General features: G+C 40.2%; 1 protein-coding gene across 8 annotated transcripts in view; it reads left to right on the top strand.

Moving 5' to 3' along the window:
* Positions 1-22,526, top strand: part of LOC106586470 (nck-associated protein 1) — a 64,961-nt gene that overhangs the window by 6,102 nt on the left and 36,333 nt on the right. For 2 of the 8 annotated variants that reach the window (XM_014173819.3, XM_014173818.3), the window contains exons 2-14: positions 7,414-7,431; positions 8,575-8,685; positions 14,362-14,454; positions 16,056-16,112; positions 17,947-18,089; positions 18,376-18,466; positions 18,760-18,897; positions 19,124-19,172; positions 19,587-19,743; positions 19,906-19,962; positions 20,071-20,167; positions 21,335-21,441; positions 21,790-21,922. In XM_014173819.3, the coding sequence (XP_014029294.1) occupies positions 7,414-7,431; positions 8,575-8,685; positions 14,362-14,454; positions 16,056-16,112; positions 17,947-18,089; positions 18,376-18,466; positions 18,760-18,897; positions 19,124-19,172; positions 19,587-19,743; positions 19,906-19,962; positions 20,071-20,167; positions 21,335-21,441; positions 21,790-21,922 (1,251 nt within the window). The remainder of the gene's footprint in view (positions 1-7,413; positions 7,432-8,574; positions 8,686-14,361; positions 14,455-16,055; positions 16,113-17,946; positions 18,090-18,375; positions 18,467-18,759; positions 18,898-19,123; positions 19,173-19,586; positions 19,744-19,905; positions 19,963-20,070; positions 20,168-21,334; positions 21,442-21,789; positions 21,923-22,526) is intronic. The other 6 variants (XM_082969081.1, XM_045707898.2, XM_014173820.3 and 3 more) reach the window with 3 other exon arrangements.

Genomic DNA, 22,526 nt, shown 5'->3' on the forward strand with positions numbered 1-22,526 from the left:
ATAAGAAAAATGTTTTTACCTTTGCTGTTCTTCGTCAGAATGCACTCCCAGGACTTCTACTTCAATAACAAATGTTGGTTTGGTCCCAAATAATCCATTGTTATATCCAAATAGCGGCGTTTTGTTCGTGCGTTCAAGACACTATCCGAAAGGGTAAATAAGGGTGACGAGCATGGCGCAAAAAAATTCTAAATATTCCATTACTGTACTTCGAAGCATGTCAACCGCTGTTTAAAATCAATTTTTATGCAATTTTTCTCGTAAAAAAGCGATAATATTCCGACCGGGAAAGCGTGTATACGTACAAAGAGAGAGTACTCTGATCGGCCACTATCCAAACGCGATAATGTGTTTCAGCCTGGGGCTGCCTCGATATCATTCAGCTTTTTCCGGGCTCTGAGAGCCTATGGGAGCCGTAGGAAGTGTCACGTTACAGCAAAGATCCTCAGTCTTCAATAAAAAGAGCCAAGATGACCAACAACTTGTCAGACAGGCCACTTCCTGTTCAGAATCTTCTCAGGTTTTTGCCTGCCATATGAGTTCTGTTATACTCACAGACACCATTCAAACAGTTTTAGAAACGTTAGGGTGTTTTCTATACAAAGCCAATAATGATATGCATATTCTAGTTACTGGGCAGGAGTAGTAACCAGATTAAATCGGGTTGTGTCAATACTGCCCCCTAGCCCTAACAGGTTAATGAAGGAAATAAGTATTTGACCCCTCTGCAAAACATGACTTAGTACTTGGTGGCAAAACCGTTGTTGGCAATCACAGAGGTCAGACGTTTCTTGTAGTTGGCCACCAGGTTTGCACACATCTCAGGAGGGATTTTGTCCCACTCCACTCTGCAGATCTTCTCCAAGTCATTAAGGTTTCGAGGCTGACGTTTGGCAACTCGAACCTTCAGCTCCCTCCACAGACTTTCTATGGGATTAATGTGCTTCTTCTTGAGCCACTCCTTTGTTGCCTTGGCCGTGTGTTTTGGGTCATTGTCATGCTGGAATGCCCATCCACGACCCATTTTCAATGCCCTGGCTGAGGGAAGGAGGTTCTCACCCAAGATTTGACGGTACATGGCCACGTCCATCGTCCCTTTGATGCGGTGAAGTTGTCCTGTCCCTTTAGCAGAAAAACATCCCCAAAGCATAATGTTTCCACCTCCATGTTTGATGGTGGGGATGGTGTTCTTGGGGTCATAGGCAGCATTCCTCCTCCTCCAAACACGGCGAGTTGAGTTGATGCCACAGAGCTCCATTTTGGTCTCATCTGACCACAACACTTTCACCCAGTTGTCCTCTGAACTTGAGTAGGGGGACCTTGCGGGCGCTGCAGGATTTCAGTCCTTCACGGCGTAGCGTGTTACCAATTGTTTTCTTGGTGACTATGGTTCCAGCTGCCTTGAGATCATTTACAAGATCCTCCCGTGTAGTTCTGGGCTGATTCCTCACCGTTCTCATGATCATTGCAACTCCACGAGGTGAGATCTTGCATGGAGCCCCAGGCCGAGGGAGATTGACAGTTCTTTTGTGTTTCTTCCATTTGCGAATAATCACACCAAATGTTGTCACATTCTCACCAAGCTGCTTGGCGATGGTCTTGTAGCCCATTCCAGCCTTGTGTAGGTCTACAATCTTGTCCCTGACATCCTTGGAGAGCTCTTTGGTCTTGGCCATGGTGAAGAGTTTGGAATCTGATTGATTGATTGCTTCTGTGGACAGGTGTCTTTTATACAGGTAACAAACTGAGATTAGGAGCACTCCCTTTAAGAGTGTGCTCCTAATCTCAGCTCGTTACCTGTATAAAAGACATCTGGGAGCCAGAAATCTTTCTGATTGAGAGGGGGTCAAATACTTATTTCCCTCATTAAAATCCAAATAATTTTATAACATTTTTCACATGCGTTTTTTTCTGGATTTTTTTATTGTTAATCTGTCTCTCACTGTTCAAATAAACCTACCATTAAAATTATAGACAGATCATTTCTTTGTCAGTGGGCAAAATCAGCAGGGGATCAAATACTTTTTTCCCTCACTGTACTGACAACCTGGATGATGAATTGCTGAAGTTGGTAGTGGAATACCTTGTGACTCCTGTTTGCCACATGTTCAATTTAAGCCTAGAAGGCGGTGTGTCAGGGGGGTAAAGGTAATTCTGCTACCCAAGAATAGCATAGCACCCTTTAATGGTTCAAACAGCCAACCAATCAGCCTGTTTCAAGTGCTTAGCAAACTTTTTGAAAAAATGGTGTTTGATCAAATGCAACGTTATTTTACAGAAAATTAACAACAGACTTTCAGCATGCTTATAGGGAAGGGCACTCAACATGCTCGGCATTGACACAAATGACTGATGCTTGGCTGAAAGAAATTGGTAGTAAGAAGATTTGGAGCTGTTCTGTTAGACTTCAGTGCAGCTTTAGATGTCATTCATCATAGCCTATTGCTGAAAAAAAACGTAGATTTGCATCCTCTGCCTTATTATGGATTGAGAGTTACCTATCTAATAGAACACAGAGGGTTTTCGTTAATGGAAACTTCTCATGCACATTCAGTTGAGTGTGGTGTAGCGCTGGGCAGCCGGGTAGGGCCATTTTTGGTTTCCGTTTTTACAAAAAAAAAAAAAGTAATCTTTATTTAACTAGGCAAGTCAGTTAAGAAAGAATTCTTATTTTCAATGATGACCTAGGAACAGTGGGTTAACTGCCTTGTTCAGGGGCAGAATGACAGATTTTCACCTTGTCAGCTCGGGGATTCGAGCTTGCAACCTTACGGTTACTTGTCCAACGCTCTAACCACTAGGCTACCTGACCTTCCAATGACCTTGAATAACGCCTGTGTGTCTACATATGCTGACAGCTCAACAGTATACACGTCGGCTGCAGCAGTAAAATAAATAACTACACCCTTAGCATAGATCTCCAGTCAGTCTTAGAGTGGGTAACTAGATTTTTTTTATCTATTATTGAATAATGTGGTGATTAAGCAAGTTGACGAGACTAAACTGCTGGGTGTTACCCTAGATAGCAAGCTATCATGGTCAAAACATATAGACTCAATGGTTACTAAAATGGGAAGAGGTCTGTCGATTGTCATGAATTGACTTTAACATTAATCTGAAGACTGTTATTTATCTAACTGTGTTTAATTGTTACCCGATTTTCAATTAATCATGTAACAATTAACTCATTAGGATCTGGGGCACCACGAGAGCAGTTCTTTAAACAGTTACCATTTCCCGAATTAAACTCTAAAAGGTCTTTACCTACTACATCTATAAACAGTCAACTTATTAATCATAACTCAGTATCATATGACTGGAGACTTAATACGCTGAAAACAGGTCCCTAACAGAATGACAACAACATGGATGCTTATTAAAGGAGAGATGGAGAGGAGGTCTGATTGAAGTTATTCATTGCAAACCTGACCTGACCTATTTGGATTCTTGTGGACAGTCATGACACCATGATAGGGCATTGCTCTGCCTTCTTGACATCTCAGTTGACCAGACGGGTCCTACAGGCCCTACCTTTGTCACACCTGGACTACTGCCCAGCTGTGTGGTTATGTGCGGCAAAGAGAGACATAGGTCAATTGTAGTTGGTCCAGAACAAAGCAGGACGTATCACACTTACATGTACACGGAGGACAAGTGTCAGTAACATGCATGTCAGTCTCTACTGGTTCAAAGTTGAGGAGAGATTGACTGCATCACTTTTGGTCTTTGTGCGAGGTATTGATATGTTGAATTTACCAAATTGTCTGTTCAAGCAGTTGGCACACAGTTTGAACACATCAGTACAACACAATACATGCAACCAGAGGTCTCTTCACAGGTCTCTTCACAGTCAAGGTCCCCAGGTCCAGAACATAGGCTGGGAACCACATATTTCTGTGTCAAATCGCCAATTGGCAGCCCATCCCTTATGGGATTAATTGACACATAAACAAACATTACAATAATTCACTATGGTAATTCAATTATAATTCTTCTTCCGGTGTTCTCTGCATTATGCATCACATAAAGAGTGAAAAAATGAATATCGCCATGACTACATGGAACTCTCTGCCACCCCAGGTAACTCAAGCTAGCAATAAAACCAGATTTAAAAAACAGATAAAAGAACACCTTACTGCACAAAGGGGACTGTGAAGAGACACAGCCATTTTATATATATATATTGTAATGTGCACTGTATTATGTATTAGACCTAGATATTGTGTGATGTTTTAAATGTATGTATTTATGTCCTTGACTAACAGTGTACTATGTATTATATCATGTTTTATGTGGACTCCAGGAAGAGTAGCTGCTCCTTTTGCAGCGGCTAATGGGGATCCTAATAAATACCAAATACCAAAGTGCTGCTCATTAAATTAAATTAAATTAAATTAGACCAACTTACCTTAACTAGGGTCTCAGACCATGGTTGTGTTGGATGAAGTAGAGAAATATATTTTCTGTTTACTCCTTTTGATTTTGCACATTTTTAAGAGAAATACAGTATTTACAACAGAGTGAATTTTGTCATTTTACTTTTTATATTTTTTGTATATTGCAATGTATCTGGGAAATTAACAGTACAGTGAGTCAAATGATCAAATCTGTTGCCTTATACTTTACGGGTTGTGTGCATGAAATGTATTAGCCCATATTATTTTTAAGTTCATTGGTAGATGGTTCATTGGATTGTAGGTTCCTTGGGATTACTTGCATGTTTCTGTTCCTACTTGTACTAATCAAAGACTACCTTACAGTGAGCTCCAAAAGTATTGCGACATTGACACATTTTTTGTTGTTTTTGTGTGTCTGTAACTTTCTCACTAATCATTATTCACGATTCATTCAGGACTATCTGTAATCATGGTAGCATCCACATTAATGTAGAAGTGTTTAGAAACATATTCTGTTCTTATTTACAATAAAAGTGACTCCTAAATGACACAATACATTATTTACCATTCATTTCTATTGGGCATAAAATAATCTGAAACATAACCAAAACAAGCAGCAAATACATCCAACAAGGTTGTAGCGCCACAAGCTTGATGTAATCATCGCGTGCTAGGATTATGGGACTAAATACTAAACTTTTGACTACTTTAATACACATACAGTGCATTCGAAAAGGATTCAGACCCCTTCCCTTTTTCCACATTTTGTTACGTTACAGCCTTATTCTGAAATGAATAAAATTAAATAAATCACATCAATCTAGACACAATACTCCATAATGACAAAGTGAAAATAGGTTTTTAGAAATGTTAGCACATTTATAAAAAATAAACAGAAATATCTTATTTACATAAGTATTCAGACCCTCAAAATTGAGCTCAAGTGCATCCTGTTTCCATTGATCATACTTAAAATGTTTCTACAACTTGATTGGAGTCCACCTGTGGTTAATTAAATTGATTGGACATGATTTGGAAAGGCACACACCTGTCTATATAAGGTCGCACAGTTGACAGTGCATGTCAGAGCAAAAACCATGCCATGAGGTCAAAGGAATTGTCCGTAGATCTCCGAGACAGGATTGTGTCGAGACACAGATCTGGGGAAGGGTAACAAAAAAATTAAGCAGCATTGAAGGTCCCCAAGAACACAGTGGCCTCCATCATTCTTAAATGGAAGAATTTTGGAACCACCAAGATTCTCCTAGAGCTAGCTGCCCGGCCAAACTGGGCAATCGGCGGAGAAGTGCCTTGGTCAGGGAGGTGACCAAGAACCCGATGGTCACTCTGACAGAGCTCCAGAGTTCCTCTGTGGAGATGGGAGAATATTCCAGAAGGACAATCATCTCTGCAGCACTCCACCAATCAGGACATTATGGTAGGGTTGTCAGACAGAAGCCACTCCTCAGTAAAAGGCATGACAGCCCACTTGAAGTTTGCCAAGAGACACCTAAAGGACTCTTTCTCTGATATCGCTGCCAAAGGTGCTTCAACAAAGTACTGAGTAAAGGGTCTGGATACTTATGTGTCCAGACATTTTTGCTTTGTCATTATGGGGTATTGTGTGTAGATTGATGAGGGAAAAAAAGTATTAAATCCATTTTAGAATAAGGCTGTAACGTAATAAAATGTGGAAAAAGTCGAGGGGTCTGAATACTTTCCGAATCCATTGTATTAGGGAAGTTGTCCCAATACTTTTGGTCCCCTAAAATGAGGGGCCTATGTAGAAAAAGTGCTGTAATTTCTAAGCGCTTCACCCGATATGGATTTATACTGAACAAAAATATAAACGCAACATGCAACATTTTCAACAATTTGACTGAGTTATAGTTCATATAACGAAATCAGTCAATTGAAATAAATTCATTAGGCCCTAATTTACAGATTTCACATGACTGGGCAGGGAGGGCATAAGCACACCCACTTGGGAGCCAGGCCCACCCACTGGGGAGCCAGGCCCAGTCAATTAGAATGAGTTTTTCCCCACAATAGGGCTTTATTACAGACAGAAATGCTCCTCAGTTTCATCAGCTGTCCGGGTGGCTGGTCTCTGACAATCCCGCAGGTGAAGAAGCTAGATTTTGAGGTTCTGGGCTGGTGTGGTTACACGTGGTCTGCGGTTATGAGGCCGGTTGGACGCACTGCCAAATTCTCTAAAACAATGTTGGAGGCGGCATATGGTAGAGAGATTAACATTATATTATCTGGCAACAGCTCTGGTGGACATTCCTGCAGTCAGCATGCCAATTGCACACTCCCTCAAAACTTGAGACATCTGTGGCATTATAGAGTGGCCTTTTTTCTCCCCAGTACAAGGCGTACCTGTGTAATGATCATGCTGTTTAATCAGCTTCTTGATATGCCACACCTGTCAGGTGGATGGAGGAGGAGAAATGCTCACTAATAGGGACGTTAACAAATTTGTACACAACATTTGAGAGAAATAAGCTTTCTGTGCATATGGAACATTTCTGGGATCTTTTTATTCCAGCTCATGAAACACTTTACATGTTGCGTTTGTATTTTTGTTCAGTATAAATACCCTAAAATTAAAGCTGACTGTCTGCAATTTAACCTCCGAGCCAAATCAAAATGAAATTGTCACTGTCGCAATATTTTTGGAGCTCACTGTATATCCTTTCTTAAACTTAAAGCCTTGATACTCTACAGTCTACAGTGTTACTACTCTAGGAGTGTCTCCACCATAGGCTGAGCTAGTTGTTGAACAATGCTTTTACAAGCAGCACATTCATTATTGTGCACAGTGTATAAAACCAAACTATTCCTCAACAAAATATCCTGGAAGTAAAACCTAAAGCCTTTTTCATGTAGATGCATGGTTCTATGTTTTAAACCTGACTCTACCTGTGTTTACCTGACTTTACCTGTGTTTACCTGACTTTACCTGTGTTTACCTGTGTGGTTTTCTCTCTTTCTATCACAATGCTTCCCTCAGCAAGGACAAGTTTGGAAGGTTTGCTCAGCTCTTCCCTAAATCTCTCCCTCTCCCTCTACCCTTCCTTGCTTTCCTACCAGTATCATGTCCCAGAATTACTTGTATGCTTTTCAGTACTAACAACGTTCACAATTCAACAAACAGGCCCATCCCAAATTGCAATTGAATCTCTGATTATTTCACTTGGTCAAAATAGATATCATATTTGCTAGTGTGAATTTTTTCCTGTTTATTTCTTACATGATATCTAACAGTTGCAGACTATTTAGCTTGTTATGGAAAGCGGTGAGCAGCTATAGCCTAACAATTAGATCAGAATACATTATTTTGGTTTGTGAGCATCAAATTTAACAGTTTCACAGTTCCAGGACATTTGCACCACAAAAACAAAAATAATGTATCTTTAGGGATTGAAGATCAGGCAATGGGAAGACGTAGGGCCTAGTTGAATTCAGACACTTCATTTTGCAATTCAACACAGCTCTGCTCTCCTCTGCAAAATGAAAGTGTTCCCTGCATGGATCCATGGCATCATATCACTAATCTTAAATCCAGTCTTGATCTTATGGGGATTTGAACATTTATAACTGTTCTCATACTTCTATCAAGCTCATATTATTTCTTTACATGTCTGTCGGCTGTACTGTGTTCATTTGAGTGTATTGCGAACCTCAACTCTTACGTGTTATAGACTGAATACTAAAACATTGCTATTCCTGTTTTGTCAGGCTGACGTGCATGCCCAGTGTCATATACCATACACCACCCTACCTCAAACATACATCTGCAAACTTTTTGTTGCTTCTAACATCTAAAATGTAACACACAGTTCAACTATCTTCTCTCCCAGTAGGAGTATGCCTATGCACTGCTTTCTCACTAACTGCTCTCCAACCTCCCATACACCACTCTGTCAGTGGAAATGTATTCTCTCTCTCTTAATGTCTCTGTATCTCTGTGTCTCGCTCGCTCTCTTGCTTGCTCTCTCTCACACAGTCTCTCTCAATGTATTTTCAAGTCGTGATTGAAATACCACTTTCTTAATTTGCCTTATCATCCTATCACTTCTTATCTGCCAATGTTTTGTTGTTGATATGTTGTTAGTATTATTGTTGATGCATCTTTAGCATTTGTCTGTGTTTTTGGCCCTCTTCATTATAGGCTTGTGGTGACCCCAAAGCCAAACCATCCTATCTAATAGACAAGAACCTGGAGTCCGCTGTCAAGTTCATTGTCAGAAAATTCCCAGCAGTTGAAACACGCAACAACAATGTAAGTCTGTCTTTTGCATATATATTACATATATATATTACATTCTATTTAAGCTCATTTTAAGCCTTGGTATCTATACTATATGCAGTCCTTTCTCTATTGAACTACTAGGTCTGTGCAATAAAAGTTGTGTTTTGTCATACTTTAATTAAAGCATTTTTTTTGTTGATCAAATAGGAATTGTAAATTAAATTCTATCTGAGATTCATCGCCCTATCTTTTCATTATTGGTGTACCACCCACATGTACATTTCCATAAATGTTATGTTATGTATGCTAATTCTCTTTATAGCTAAACTTTTTCAGTACAACTAATATATTCTCACCATGTTTGTCTTTTCAAGTCATTTTTCTCCCCAATGCGCAACTATCACCGTTGGCTGGCTTTGTATTTTGTTAGAAATGTTAAATTGCTTCTTTGGTGTAGCTGTGATGTGTTTTGCTATGTTGTTGTACTTTTTGCTGCAGTGTTTTATGTTTTACTTGGTCTGTGTTTTTCTTTTGCATGCTAAACTTCTTGGCTTTTTTCTGGAATATTCTTTTGGTAAGTTGAAGCTCCTCATAGTTCCTTTTTTTTCTACGGAGTGGCTGCAGCTCTGACTTTTCTGGACTTTATTTCTCAACAGCTAAATGTCCCGAAGCTTCTGCGCATGTGCAGGATCCTCTCCTTCTCTGCTCTACTCCTAGAGAACAGGCTAGTCTGGCGAATGGTGCTTGTTTAATATAGTTAGATCAAAGTTTAATCAATGTCTGCAAGAACACAATGATAGTATTCTACATAACAAAACCGACTATAATAGTATAACATTACTGTAAGACAAAAACACCACGGTAATTTCTTATGAGATTTTAGGATGATTGAGCAAATGGTTGCATTTTTCTCTCATGTGGCCAAAACTCAACAGGGTGCGCAACTAAGCAAAATATGTGTTTTGATTGAAACTAAACACAGGTAGGCAATGCTACAGTGTGTTAACACCATCTGCTATAAAAGTTGCTCACTGCATTTGGAAAGTATTCAGACCCTTTAACTTTTTCCACATTTTGTTACGTTACAGCCTTATTCTAAAATTGATTAAATAGTTTTTTCCCTCCTCAATCTACACATGGGGATGAGGAGTGTTGCTGCACAGCTATTTTCAGGTCTCTCCAGAGATGTTCGATCAAGTTCAAGTCTCGGCTCTGGCTGGGCCACTCAAGGATATTCAGAGACTTGTCCCGAAGTCACTCCTGCGTTGTCTTGGTTGTGTGGTTAGGGTCGTTGTCTTGTTGGAAGGTGAACATCCACCCCAGTCTGAGGTCCTGAGCGCTCTGGTGCAGGTTTTCATCAAGGATCTCTCTGGTCTTTGCTCCGTTTATCTTTCCCTCGATCCTGACTAGTCTCCCAGTCCCTGCCGCTGAAAAACATCCCCAAGGCATGATGCTGCCACCACCATGCTTCACCATAGGGATTGTGCCTGGTTTCCTCCAGACTTGACAGTTGACATTCAGGCCAAAAAAATCTATCTTGGTTTCATCAGACCAGAGAATCTTGTTTCTCATGGTCTGAGAGTCCTTTAGGTGCCTTTTGGCAAACTCCAAGGCTGCATTCCAAACACATAAAAGACACACCCAATCCCCTCAGTCCTCAAATTAAGTGGACACTTCTGATGATGTATCTGGGACGTCTGACGAGTATACAAATTCGTCGCTCGTTCATCCCGCGATGATTGTGTTTTCAGACACCGGTAGCTTGTGGGTGCTTTATATGCGCTACAGTCAATTATGATTGCATGTCTACTTATATTAACTATATAATTACTAATATACGCCTACTGTATGATAGCTATCAAATTAATTAGCTAACTAACGTTAGCCTGCCTAGCTGGAGCATCTGAAGAAGGAAAATGTTTTATTGCTACAATTTCCAAAAGATAACCAAATAAAAACATCATTACGTTTATGAGACGTGTTTGTGCCATCATGTGCATTAGTGGCACAATTTCTAACCTTTTTACATTCGTTTTTACTTACACTTGTATGTTGACTTATCCATATTGACGTTGAAGTTTAACATTTCGGCTGACTTTTCTTTGCGTATATACAATCATCGCAAATTGAATTATGGGGCGTTTCATGCCCTGAAGTGAACATAATTGTACATTCGCAAACTAGATCAAAAACGAAGGCTGAGGGGCTTACGTTGCAAACTTCCCTTGTTTGGCTAATCGTTTGGACCGACGTCCAAGATAGTGACGGGGAGTCCCTCAAGGGCATAAGGCGAGGCTAAGTGGACGAGGGTGTGTCTTTTTATTAGTTTGAAATGCTGCCAAAGTGGGCTGTCATGTGCCTTTTACTGAGGAGTGGCTTCCGTCTACAGAGATGGTTGTCCTTCCACAGAAGAACTCTGGAGCTCTGTCAGAGTGACCATCCGGTTCTTGGTCACCTCCCTGACCAAGGCCCTTCTCCCCGATGGCTCAGTTTGGCTGGGCGGCCAGCTCTAGGAGAGTTTTGTTGGTTCCAAACTTCTTCCATTTAAGAATGATGGAGGCCACTGTGTGGAAATATTTTGGTACCCTTCCCCAGATCTGTGCCTCGACACAAGCCTGTCTCGGTGCTCTACGGACAATTCCTTCGACCTTGTGGCTTAGTTTTTGCATTGACATGCTCTGTCAACTGTGGGACCTTACAGTCGTGGCCAAAGGTTTTGAGAATAACACAAATATTAATTTCCACGAAGTTTTCTGCTTCAGTGTCTTTAGATATTTTTGTCAGATGTTACTATGGAATACTGAAGTATAATTACAAGCATTTCGTAAATGTCAAAGGCTTTTATTGACAATTACATGAAGTTGATGCAAAGAGTCAATATTTGCAGTGTTGACCCTTCTTTTTCAAGACCTCTGTACTCCGCCCTGGCATGCTGTCAATTAACTTCTGGGCCACATCCTGACTGATGGCAGCCCATTCTTGCATAATCAATGCTTGGAGTTTGTCAGAATTTTGGGGGTTTTGTTTGTCCACCCACCTCTTGAGGATTGACCACAAGTTCTCGATGGGATTAAGGTCTGGGGAGTTTCCTGGCCATGGACCCAAAATATCGATGTTTTGTTCCCCGAGCCAATTAGTTATCACTTTTGCCTTATGGCAAGGTGCTCCATCATGCTGGAAAAGGCATTGTTCATCACCAAACTGTTCCTTGATGGTTGGGAGAAGTTGTTCTCGGAGTATGTGTTGGTACCATTCTTTATTCATGGCTGTGTTCTTAGGCAAAATTGTGAGTGAGCCCACTCCCTTGGCTGAGAAGCAACCCCACACATGAATGGTCTCAGGATGCTTTACTGTTGGCATGACACAGGACTGATGGTAGCGCTCACCTTGTCTTCCCCCGACAAGCTTTTTTCCGGATGTCCCAAACAATCGGAAAGGGGATTCATCAGAGAAAATGACTTTACCCCAGTCCTCAGCAGTCCAATCCCTGTACCTTTTGCAGAATATCAGTCTGTCCCTGATGTTTTGGCTTCTTTGCTGCCCTTCTTGACACCCATCCATCCTCCAAAAGTCTTCGCCTCACTGTGCGTGTAGATGCACTGACACCTGCCTGCTGCCATTCCTGAGCAAGCGCTGTACTGGTGGTGCCCCGATCCCACAGCTGAATCAACTTAAGGAGACGGTCCTGGCGCTTGCTGGACTTTCTTGGGTGCCCTGAAGCCTTCTTCACAACAATTGAACCGCTCTCCTTGAAGTTCTTGATGATCTGATAAATGGTTGATTTAGGTGCAATCTTACTGGCAGCAATATCCTTGCCTGTAGCCCTTTTTGTGCAAAGCAATGATGACGGCACGTGTTTCCTTGCAGGTAACCGTGGTTGACAGAGGAAGAACAATGATTCCAAGCACCACCCTCCTTTTGAAGCTTCCAGTCTGTTATTCAAACTCAATCAGCATGACAGAGTGATCTCCAGCCTTGTCCTCGTCAACACTCACACCTGTGTTAACGAGAGATTCACTGACATGATGTCAGCTGATACTTTTGTGGCAGGGCTGAAATGCAGTGGAAATGTTTTGGGGGGATTCAGTTCAATTGCATGGCAAAAAGGGACTTTGCAATTCATCTGGTCACTCTTCATAACATTCTGGAGTATATGAAAATTGCCATCATACAAACTGAGGCAGCAGACTTTGTGAAAATCAATATTTGTGTCATTCTCAAAATTTTGGCCAGGACTGTATATAGTCAGGTGTGTGCCTTTCCAAATCATGTCCAATCAATTGAATTTACCACAGGTGGACTCCAATCAAGTTGTAGAAACATCTCAAGGATGGAAACAGGATACACCTGAGCTCAATTTCGAGTCACATAGCAAAGTGTCTGAATACTTATGTAAATAAGGTATTTCTGTTTTTTATTTGTAATAAATTTGCAAACATTTCTTAACCTGTTTTCGCTTTGTCATTATGGGGTATTGTGTGTAGGTTGATGAGGGAGAAAAGTAATTTAATACTTTTTTGAATGAAGCTGTAACTTAACAAATTGTGAAATAAAGTCAAGGTGTATGAATACTTTCCGAATGCACTGTAATTCAACACAACACTGTTCTGTTTCTAAACAACGCTATACCTCAAGAAGATCTAAATGCATAACTCCATGAAACTGAGATCAAATGATTGGTATTCAGCTGCTGTGTGGATGTTTCACCGGTAAAACTTGAATGAATTATCATTCATAATTGACAGTAGAAATGTGAAAGGAGGTTGTCTGCGAGTAGAGCAGAGACTGGGTGTAAAGTAGAGAATCCTGCACATGCGCAGAAGCTTAGGACCTTTAGCTGTCGGGAAGAAGGGTCCAGTAAAGTCAGATCCGCAGCCTCTGTCTTTTTTTCTATGTTTTGCATGTTCTCTTATTTTCTATGTAGTAGATTCTTGTTTAAGTAATATTGCTAATGATTCATGTTTTTATCATCTTTCACACCTCAAGATCATTCAAGTTTTTATATACTGCTAGATAACAGTTAACTGTTAGGTAACATTTTGTTAGGCTTTTGTTTGAAAAATAGAATAAGTAACATTTATGTTGTAGGGAAAGAGACCAGGGCTAACAAATGGCACCCTATTCTCAATGTAGTGCAGTACTTGTAACCAGAGCCCTATTGGCCATGGTCGAAAGAAGCGCTCTACATAGGGAATAGGAATAGGGTGCCAATTGGGATGCACACCAAAGATAACAATCCAGCCAACATTACTTTACATTTGGTTTGTGAGAGGCTATCATTGGCTAAATAAAAGCCCCATTGTGACAGAGCTAAAATGCAGAGATGTTATCGAAAGCAACATGAGTATTTTGGAATAATAAAGTTGTTTTTGCTTAGAGCTCTACGTTTTTGAGTTGTCAAAATGTCACCCTGACCCGTTGTGTGATATCCTTGGTAGTATTTCTCAACATCTAGGGATGTTACCAGATTGAGACCACTTACACTATCCAGAGAAAACATGCACTACCAAGCACAGATGGCAATGGGAACAAATTCATGATGAAGTATAACATGTTACCACCCTACTACCAGATTCCATCAGCCTATTTTACTGTGCTCATCATTCATTATCCATACCATGAAGTTTTGTGTGTCCTGTAAAGTTTAGCTTGAATATAAAACAAAATGTTTCAGTTTACAACCATGTTTTTTCTTTACTTCTACAGCAACAGCTTGCACAACTACAAAAAGAGAAGTCTGAAATCCTTAAGAATTTAGCGTTGTACTACTTCACATTCGTAGATGTGATGGAATTTAAGGTATGTGCAACTAAGCATCATTCAATGTAGTGAAAAAAAGAGAATCTTATATCTTCACATTAAAAACCAAAGTCTATCAGAATTCCAGTCTTTCCAATAAATGTTATACCCCTTGATCTTCAAGAATAGGACCTGGAAATATGGAAGTATAGATTAGCCAAATTGTTTTACCTGAGCATAACCAGAAAAGTAAGGACTTATTAGCCAGCCCTACTCTGTTGTTTATGATTTGTTGTCATGGAGGACTGATTGGGCTCATTGATTCGAGTTGAAAAATAAATTCTGTGCCCATGGTATGGCATGCTTTGAGCACTACTGAAAGTGCTATTTACATGTGAAAAATGTATGCCATATGCTGCATTTGCTAAAGGCCTATTGTTGACCTTTTTGTTGGTGACACTTTGATATCTTGATAATATCCAGCCGTTTAAAGGGCAAATCCACAGAGGAAACTATAACAAAACGGTCGCCCCGCCTCTGTTTTGGTGAAAAGCTGAGGGATGGGCCTGGAGAAATAAACCACTCTCAGATTAATAGACATACCTATGGATGCAAGGACTGACCATCCATGATATCAACATTGTTTTAACCATGTTATGAGACTATATAGTGTTTGTTTACATTTTGGGTTCTCATGTAGTGTGACAGTTGAACTAAGCTCATGAGGCATTTATAAGTCATATTCTTCAAGAATCAATGGCTATATAGATATATATTTATACGTCCAAAAATGGATGTAGCAACTACAGATTGCCCCTTTTAAGTCTATCAAAAGTGTGTGAGTTTGAGCATGTGTCCATTAGACCTATGGATGTTTTTGTGTGTTAGCGGCATGAATTAGATTGAGCAATAAAAGCCCCACTTTTATTCCATAGGCTGGGATCCGCACTATGCAGCTGTTGCATGGATGCATTTTTCACTGGCTGTCCACTGGTTTCAAAAACAATGATTGATGGGCAGCTTGAACTTGTTGAATTCAACCATTATTATTAAAATTAGATTTGTGAACAGCCATCCACAACAACCACAATTCGTAAGGCGCAAAAAGCTAAATGAGAGAGCAGCAGTGTGATTCACATCAATGCGCTATGTAGATATCAGTAATAAGTGATATCCGTATCGCCATAGACTACACCACTGCTGTCATCCTTACCTCCAAGCGTTTATTCAAGTTGGATAATCTTTGGATGGCGACAGCAGTCGCACCATTGGAAGACGTGTTGGACTGTAGCCTACAAAAGCCCATTCGTGCTCTTTTCCCGCGATCCAACTACCCATTTGGTGTGTCATCATAGTGGTCTCTGACTTATGGTCAGACTCACTCAGGTGGAACAAACTTGCCTTTTTTCAATGCTGATTTGAGTGTCATTGAGTAAACATCTTTTCTGAATTTAAAAGTAATCCTCGGAAGTAATCATCTAGTTTTTCAAAAGTATCTGTAGTCTGATTACAATATTTTAGCTGGTAACGTTACAGATTACATTACTCCTCAACCCTGACTGTACATGTATAATGATAATCCATCACAAATAATAGTAACTTATCATCAAGTTAATATACTGTGAAATGTACATCCGTCTAATATCTTTCTCTCCTTCCAGGACCATGTCTGTGAGCTACTGAACACTATCGATGCTTGCCAAGTCTTCTTTGATATTGTAAGTTACAAGGCACATTGATCTGTACATAGCATGTCATTACAGGATGCTTTCTCAAATGCTTTCTCAAAGATTATATTTCATACACTGCCTTCAGAAAGTAGAATTAGTCCTTTTGGAAGTTTTTCTTGGTAAGCCATTCTCATTTTTTGGTGTTGTTGAGCACCCCTCCGTTCCTTTGTTTGCTTAAGCGGAGGCCCACCTGAACTCTTGCCTTCAGAAAGTATTCATACCCCTTGACCTATTCCACATTTTCTTGTGTCACAGCCTGGATTCAAAATTGAGTATAATTCTCACCAATCTACACACAATGCCCCATAATGACAAAGGGAAAACATGTTTTTAGAAAGTTTAGCAAATGTATTCAAAATGAAATACAGAAATATCTCATTTAAGTATTCACACCCCTAAGTCAATACTTTGTAGAAGCACCTTTGGCCGTGATTACATCTTTGTCTTTCTGTATAAGTCTCTAAGAGCTTTCCACACTTGGATTGTGCAACATTTGCCCATTATTCTTTTCAAAATTCTTCAAGCTCTGTCAAATTGATTGCTGATCATTGCTAGACAACTATTTTCAGGTCTTGATATAGATTTTCAAGTAGATTTAAGTCAAAACTGTAACTCGTCCACTCAGGAACATTCACTGTTTTCTTGATAAGCAACTCCAGTGTAGATTTGGCCTTGTGTTTTAGGTTATTGTCCTGCTGAAAGGTGAATTAATCTCCCAGTGTCTGATGGAAAGCAGACTGAACCAGGTTTTTCTCTAGGATTTTGCCTGAGTTTAGCTCCATTCCGTTACTTTTTTATCCTGAAAAACTCCCCAGTCCTTAAAGATTACAAGCATACCCATAACATCATGCAGCCTCCACAATGCTTGAAAATATGTAGAGGGGAATTCAGTAATGTGTTATTTTGGATTTGCCCCAAACATAACAGTTTGTGTTCTGGACAAAAAGTGAACTGCTTTGCTACATTTTTTCAGTAATACGTTAGTGCCTTGTTGCAAACAGGATGCATGTTTTGGATATCTGTATTCTGTACATTCATCTTTTTTTTCACTCTGTCAATTAGCTTAGTATTGTGGAGTAACTATAATGTTGTTGATCCATTCTCAGTTTTTTTCCTATCACAGCCATTAAACTCTGTAACTGTTTTAAAGCCACCATTGGCCTCGTGGTGAAATCCCTGAGCGGTTTCCTTCCTCTCTGGCAACTGAGTTAGGAAGGATGCCTGTATCTTTATAGTGACTGGGTGTATTGATACACCATCCAAAGTGTAATTAATACCTTCACCATGCTCTAAAGGATATTCAATATCTGCTTTTTTTATTCTTACCCATCAACCAATAGGAGCCCTTCTTTGCGAGACATTGGAAAACCTACCTGGTCTTTCTGGTTGAATCTGTGTTTGAAATTCACTGCTTGACTGAGGGACTTTACAGATAATTGAATGTCTAGGGTACAGAGATGAGGTAGTCATGTTAAGCACTGTAATTGCACACAGACTCCATGCAACTTATTATGTTACTTTTTTTAAGCACATTTTTACTCCTGAACTTTAGGCTTGCCATAACAAAGAGGCTGAATACTTATTGACTCAAACATTTCTAAAAACATAATTCCACTTTGACATTATGGGCTATTGTGTGTAGGCCAGTGACAAAAATATCTACATTTAATCAATTTTAAATTCAGGTGTAACACAACAAAATGTGGAAAAAGTCAAGGGGTGTGAATACTTTTTGAAGGCAATGTAGATTAAATGTTTTTAGGTTCAGATTTTAATAGTTTGGATGTAGATTCTAGTTTTGTTCCCATATCTCTTTTTACAGACTGTAAACTTTGACCTGACCAAGAACTACCTTGACTTAGTAGTGACCTACACTAACCTAATGATGCTATTGTCTCGGATTGAAGAGAGGAAAGCTATCATTGGCCTCTACAACTACGCCCATGAAATGACACATGGATCAAGGTATGTAGGGTGGTGGCTCTTCCTGTCTATGTCCTTTCTCTGGCTCATTTCTGAAATGTTCAATCTCCATTTGCACCATCCCTGTAAAATAATATTAAGATCATACTTTAACACAATGTTAACGTACTGTTATACCAATTGACAGTGGCCTTATATTAAAATCACACAGTAATATATGAAAAATGCATTCTTAAAACATTGTATGGTAGTTACAGACCTAGCTTAGATACACCTGAGAACTACTAATGTCAACAACATCTTTATTTGTATTTATTTTTTTATCTAGTGATCGAGAGTACCCGAGGCTGGGACAGATGATTGTTGACTACGAGAACCCGCTGAAAAAGATGATGGAGGAGTTTGTTCCCCATGGGAAGGTGAATTTAAAGTGTCACCTGTTACTCAACATGTTATGTTCCTTTCCTGAGCACTGACAATGTAAATACATATTTTGGTTACAATTTATAATATAGCTTTCGGTTACACTTTACAATAACTTTGATGCTTAAGCAATGATTATGTATGCATATATTGCTTATACAGTTTTATAAATGTATAAATAGTTGATAAATGCTTGTTCATGAAAGTTATTATTAACTGTCATAAACCAATCTCTCTCTCTCTCTCTCTCTCTCTCTCTCTCTCTCTCTCTCTCCTCCCTCCCCTGTAGTCGTTGTCAGATGCACTGCTCTCCCTCCAGATGGTGTACCCCAGGAGAAACCTGTCTGCTGACCAGTGGAGGAACGCACAGCTACTCAGTCTCATCAGTGCCCCCAGCACCATGCTCAACCCAGCCCAGTCAGACACAGTGAGAACCCAATATATAACGTATTGCACTTAGTTTTGATCCAAAGGGACGTGTACAGTACAGTGGGTGTGTACAGTAATGTGATCCCTGCAGGAGTTGAACCCATGACTATGGTGTTGCTAGTACCATACTTGAGTCACACAGGACCATCAATATAAATCTCTCAAATCACACCATTTTCTGCTCACAGGCATGTGCATTTACCTATGATTCTGATTTGTTCTAGATGCCCTGTGAATACTTGTCCCTGGACGCCATGGAGAAGTGGATAGTTTGTAAGTGTTTGTTTTTATTTAACCTTTATTTAACTAGGCAAGTCAGTTAAGAACAAATTCTTATTTACAATGACGGTCAAACCCGGACGAAGCTGGGCCAATTGTGCGCCGCCCTATGGGACTCCTAATCACGGCCGGATGTGATGCAGCCTGAATGTGTGCATAGAGTGGAGTCTGATCTAATTGATTTAATAGGTTTATACCATTGGAGGGAAGGGGGAGCGTGATCGTTTTTTAATTGTAATTCATTGTTCAGGTACAGGCTCATTATTAAAAACATGCATGAAATGTGATGTCATACAACACTTAAAAAATGATAAATCAGTCGAAATATTCTCATTCCCCACAAATACTGTTCAAAATCGTATTTCTGTGCCTCTAACTTTCTGTCTGTCTCTAACTTTTCATTGTCAGTTGGCTTCATCTTATGTCACGGGGTCCTGAACAGTGATCAGGCAGCTCTGAGCCTGTGGAAGCTGGCTCTTCAGAGCAGCACCTGCCTCTGTCTCTTCAGAGACGAAGTGTTCCACATCCATAAGTCTGCTGAAGACCTGTTCATCAACATCCGCGGGTGAGGGACACTAACTTTCTGGGCTGGTTTCCTGAAGCCAGATTAAGCCTAATCCTGGACTGAAAAGCATGCTCAATGGGTACAGTTTGAGCATATTCCCAGATATCTGTTAAGTGTGTGTGTAAGTAAGTATGTTAACTATTCTCCCTTTTCATTTCTTAGCTACAACAAGCGTGTGAATGACATCAAAGAGTGCAAAGAACAAGCTCTGTCACATGCGTAAGTGCCTCATAAATGCATCTTATTGCACCAAGAGGATTGAAATGGTATCTGTCACAGTATCCTCTCATTATGAAATTGTTGCCGATTGTTTTTGTTTTGTTACAGAGGTTTGATGCACAGAGAAAGACGCAAGTTCCTGAGATCTGCCCTGAAGGAGCTGGCCACAGTCCTATCTGACCAGCCAGGGTTACTGGGGCCTAAGGTACTGCACTAGTGCTCTATTTTGGTATTTTGACACTTTTATTTAGACAGTATGGAAATCAGATGGGGGTACGGCAGGTGGGAGAATCAGTGGGAAGGGTGGACACAGGGATTGAACCCCAGTCTCAAGTGGGAAGATTTGTATGTGTGACTCCTGCTAGGAGTGTTGCCACTTAATGACGGCTCTTCACCTACCCTGCTGCACGACTGCTCTCTAGTTGTGTTAACATGATAATGTTACATCAGACTAATGTAGCGGATATGAGTCGGGCATGGTTGCTCATAGCCCCGCCTGCGAACTTCAAATCCAGTGTCTGCCCTCGGAGTAAGAAGGAATTTCCTTTTGGTCTAACGGTCTAAGACGTTGGTTGCTCCAGTGGGAGACCTGAGTTTATATCCTGTGTGTTACACTAACAACACTGCACTACTGCTCTCTAGTTGTGTTAACATGATAATGTTACATTAGACCAGGGGTCTCCAACAGGTCCACCTATTGAGTAGCGCGCCAAACAACTCTGAAAATAGATAACATTTTCACGTGTTCCACCGCAAACTGTCGTAAACACACCTCACAAGTATCAGACACCACATCTCCCAGGTACTATCTAATCAATGCAAAATGAACATTATCCAAGTAAGAGTTGCAGGGAAGAGGAGAAGAGAAGAATGTGACTATTTGAAAGCTAGAAGAAAAATTGTAGCTCATGACATACACCACAGTTGTCTACTTGTCTTAACAATGTTACATCATAATAACACTAGTGCACTGCTGCTCTCTAGGGCAGCATGTAGCCTAGTGGTTAGCACGTTGGGCCAGTAACCGAAAGGTTGTTGGTTTGAATACCCGAGCCAACAAGGTAAAAAATCGGTCAATGTGCCCTTAATCCTTATTTGCTCGAGGGGCATCGTACTACTATGGCTGACCCTGTAAAACAACACATTTCACTACACCTATCCGGTGTATGTGACAATATAAAATATTTATTTATTTTCTAGTCTTTTTTTTGTTGAGTTGGACTAGCACTATCTGCACTCTAGTTTTGTTAACATGATTATGCTAGTTGGACTAACTGTAAAGTGATCAGAGGATTAGGATTCAAATCCTGAAAGATGTGACTAATTGATGGGTGAAAGTAACTATATAACTTGACTCCTGTCCTCTTCATAGGCCCTGTTCGTGTTCATGGCTCTGTCATTCGCTCGGGATGAGATCATTTGGCTGCTACGACATGCAGACAACATCCAGAAGAAGAGCACAGATGACTTTATTGACAAGTAAGATGCATCCTACTGACTCAACTTGTAACTATGGGATTTCCCTTTACCCCTCAGGAAATGTAGTGGCGCTGTGTTTACCTCCTTGAAAAGACTGTGTCAAAATGTTTCTTCATGACACATTTTGCTCTTGCTTGATTTTGGTCATTAGGAGACTGAAAGTGATGTGTCTTAACTTGAATGTTGACATGCACAGTTTTGTGGGACAATATCAAAAGCAGAGAAAGTAAAAAACATTTTTGAGTAAAATGACCCTTTAAGGAATGCCATGGTGTGAAGGAGTATTGAGCATACTAATGAAGTGTAGGTCTATTCTCTTAGATAACTCTTGCTATTTTATGTCCTCAGGCACATTGCAGAGCTGATCTTTTACATGGAGGAACTGAGGGCCCACGTGAGGAAGTATGGTCCTGTCATGCAGAGATACTACGTCCAGTACCTGTCTGGCTTTGACGCCGTGGTGCTCAACGAGCTAGTACAGGTGAGACTGCTCTCTGGAGCGAACATTAGCTTGCGTTCCAAATGGCACCCTATTCCCTATATTGCAATACTTTTGACCATGGTTTCTAGAGCTCTGGTCAAAAATAGTTTACCTATGTAGGGAATAGGGTGCAATTTCGGATGTACTAATTGTCAATGTTCTCCCTTTGTTTCATAATATCCTAGTATTTATTATATATTATAAACTGGGTGGTTCGAGCCCTGAATGCTGACTCGCTGACAGCCATGGTATATCAGACCGTATAGCACGGGTATGACAAAAACAGTTATTTTTACTGCTCTAATTACATAGGTTAACAGTTTATAATATCAATAAGGCACCTCGGGGGTTTGTGATATACAGTGGGGGGGGGGAAGTATTTGATCCCCTGCTGATTTTGTACGTTTGCCCACTGACAAAGAAATGATCAGTCTATAATTTTAATGGTAGGTTTATTTGAACAGTGAGAGACAGAATAACAAAAAAATATTGAGAAAAACGCATGTCAAAAATGTGAGAAATTGATTTGCATTTTAATGAGGGAAATAAGTATTTGACCCCCTCTCAATCAGAAAGATTTCTGGCTCCCAGATGTCTTTTATAC

This window comes from Salmo salar, chromosome 25 (assembly GCF_965601325.2).
Source record: "Salmo salar chromosome 25, fSalSal1, whole genome shotgun sequence".
Classification (NCBI taxonomy): Eukaryota; Metazoa; Chordata; class Actinopteri; order Salmoniformes; family Salmonidae; genus Salmo; species Salmo salar.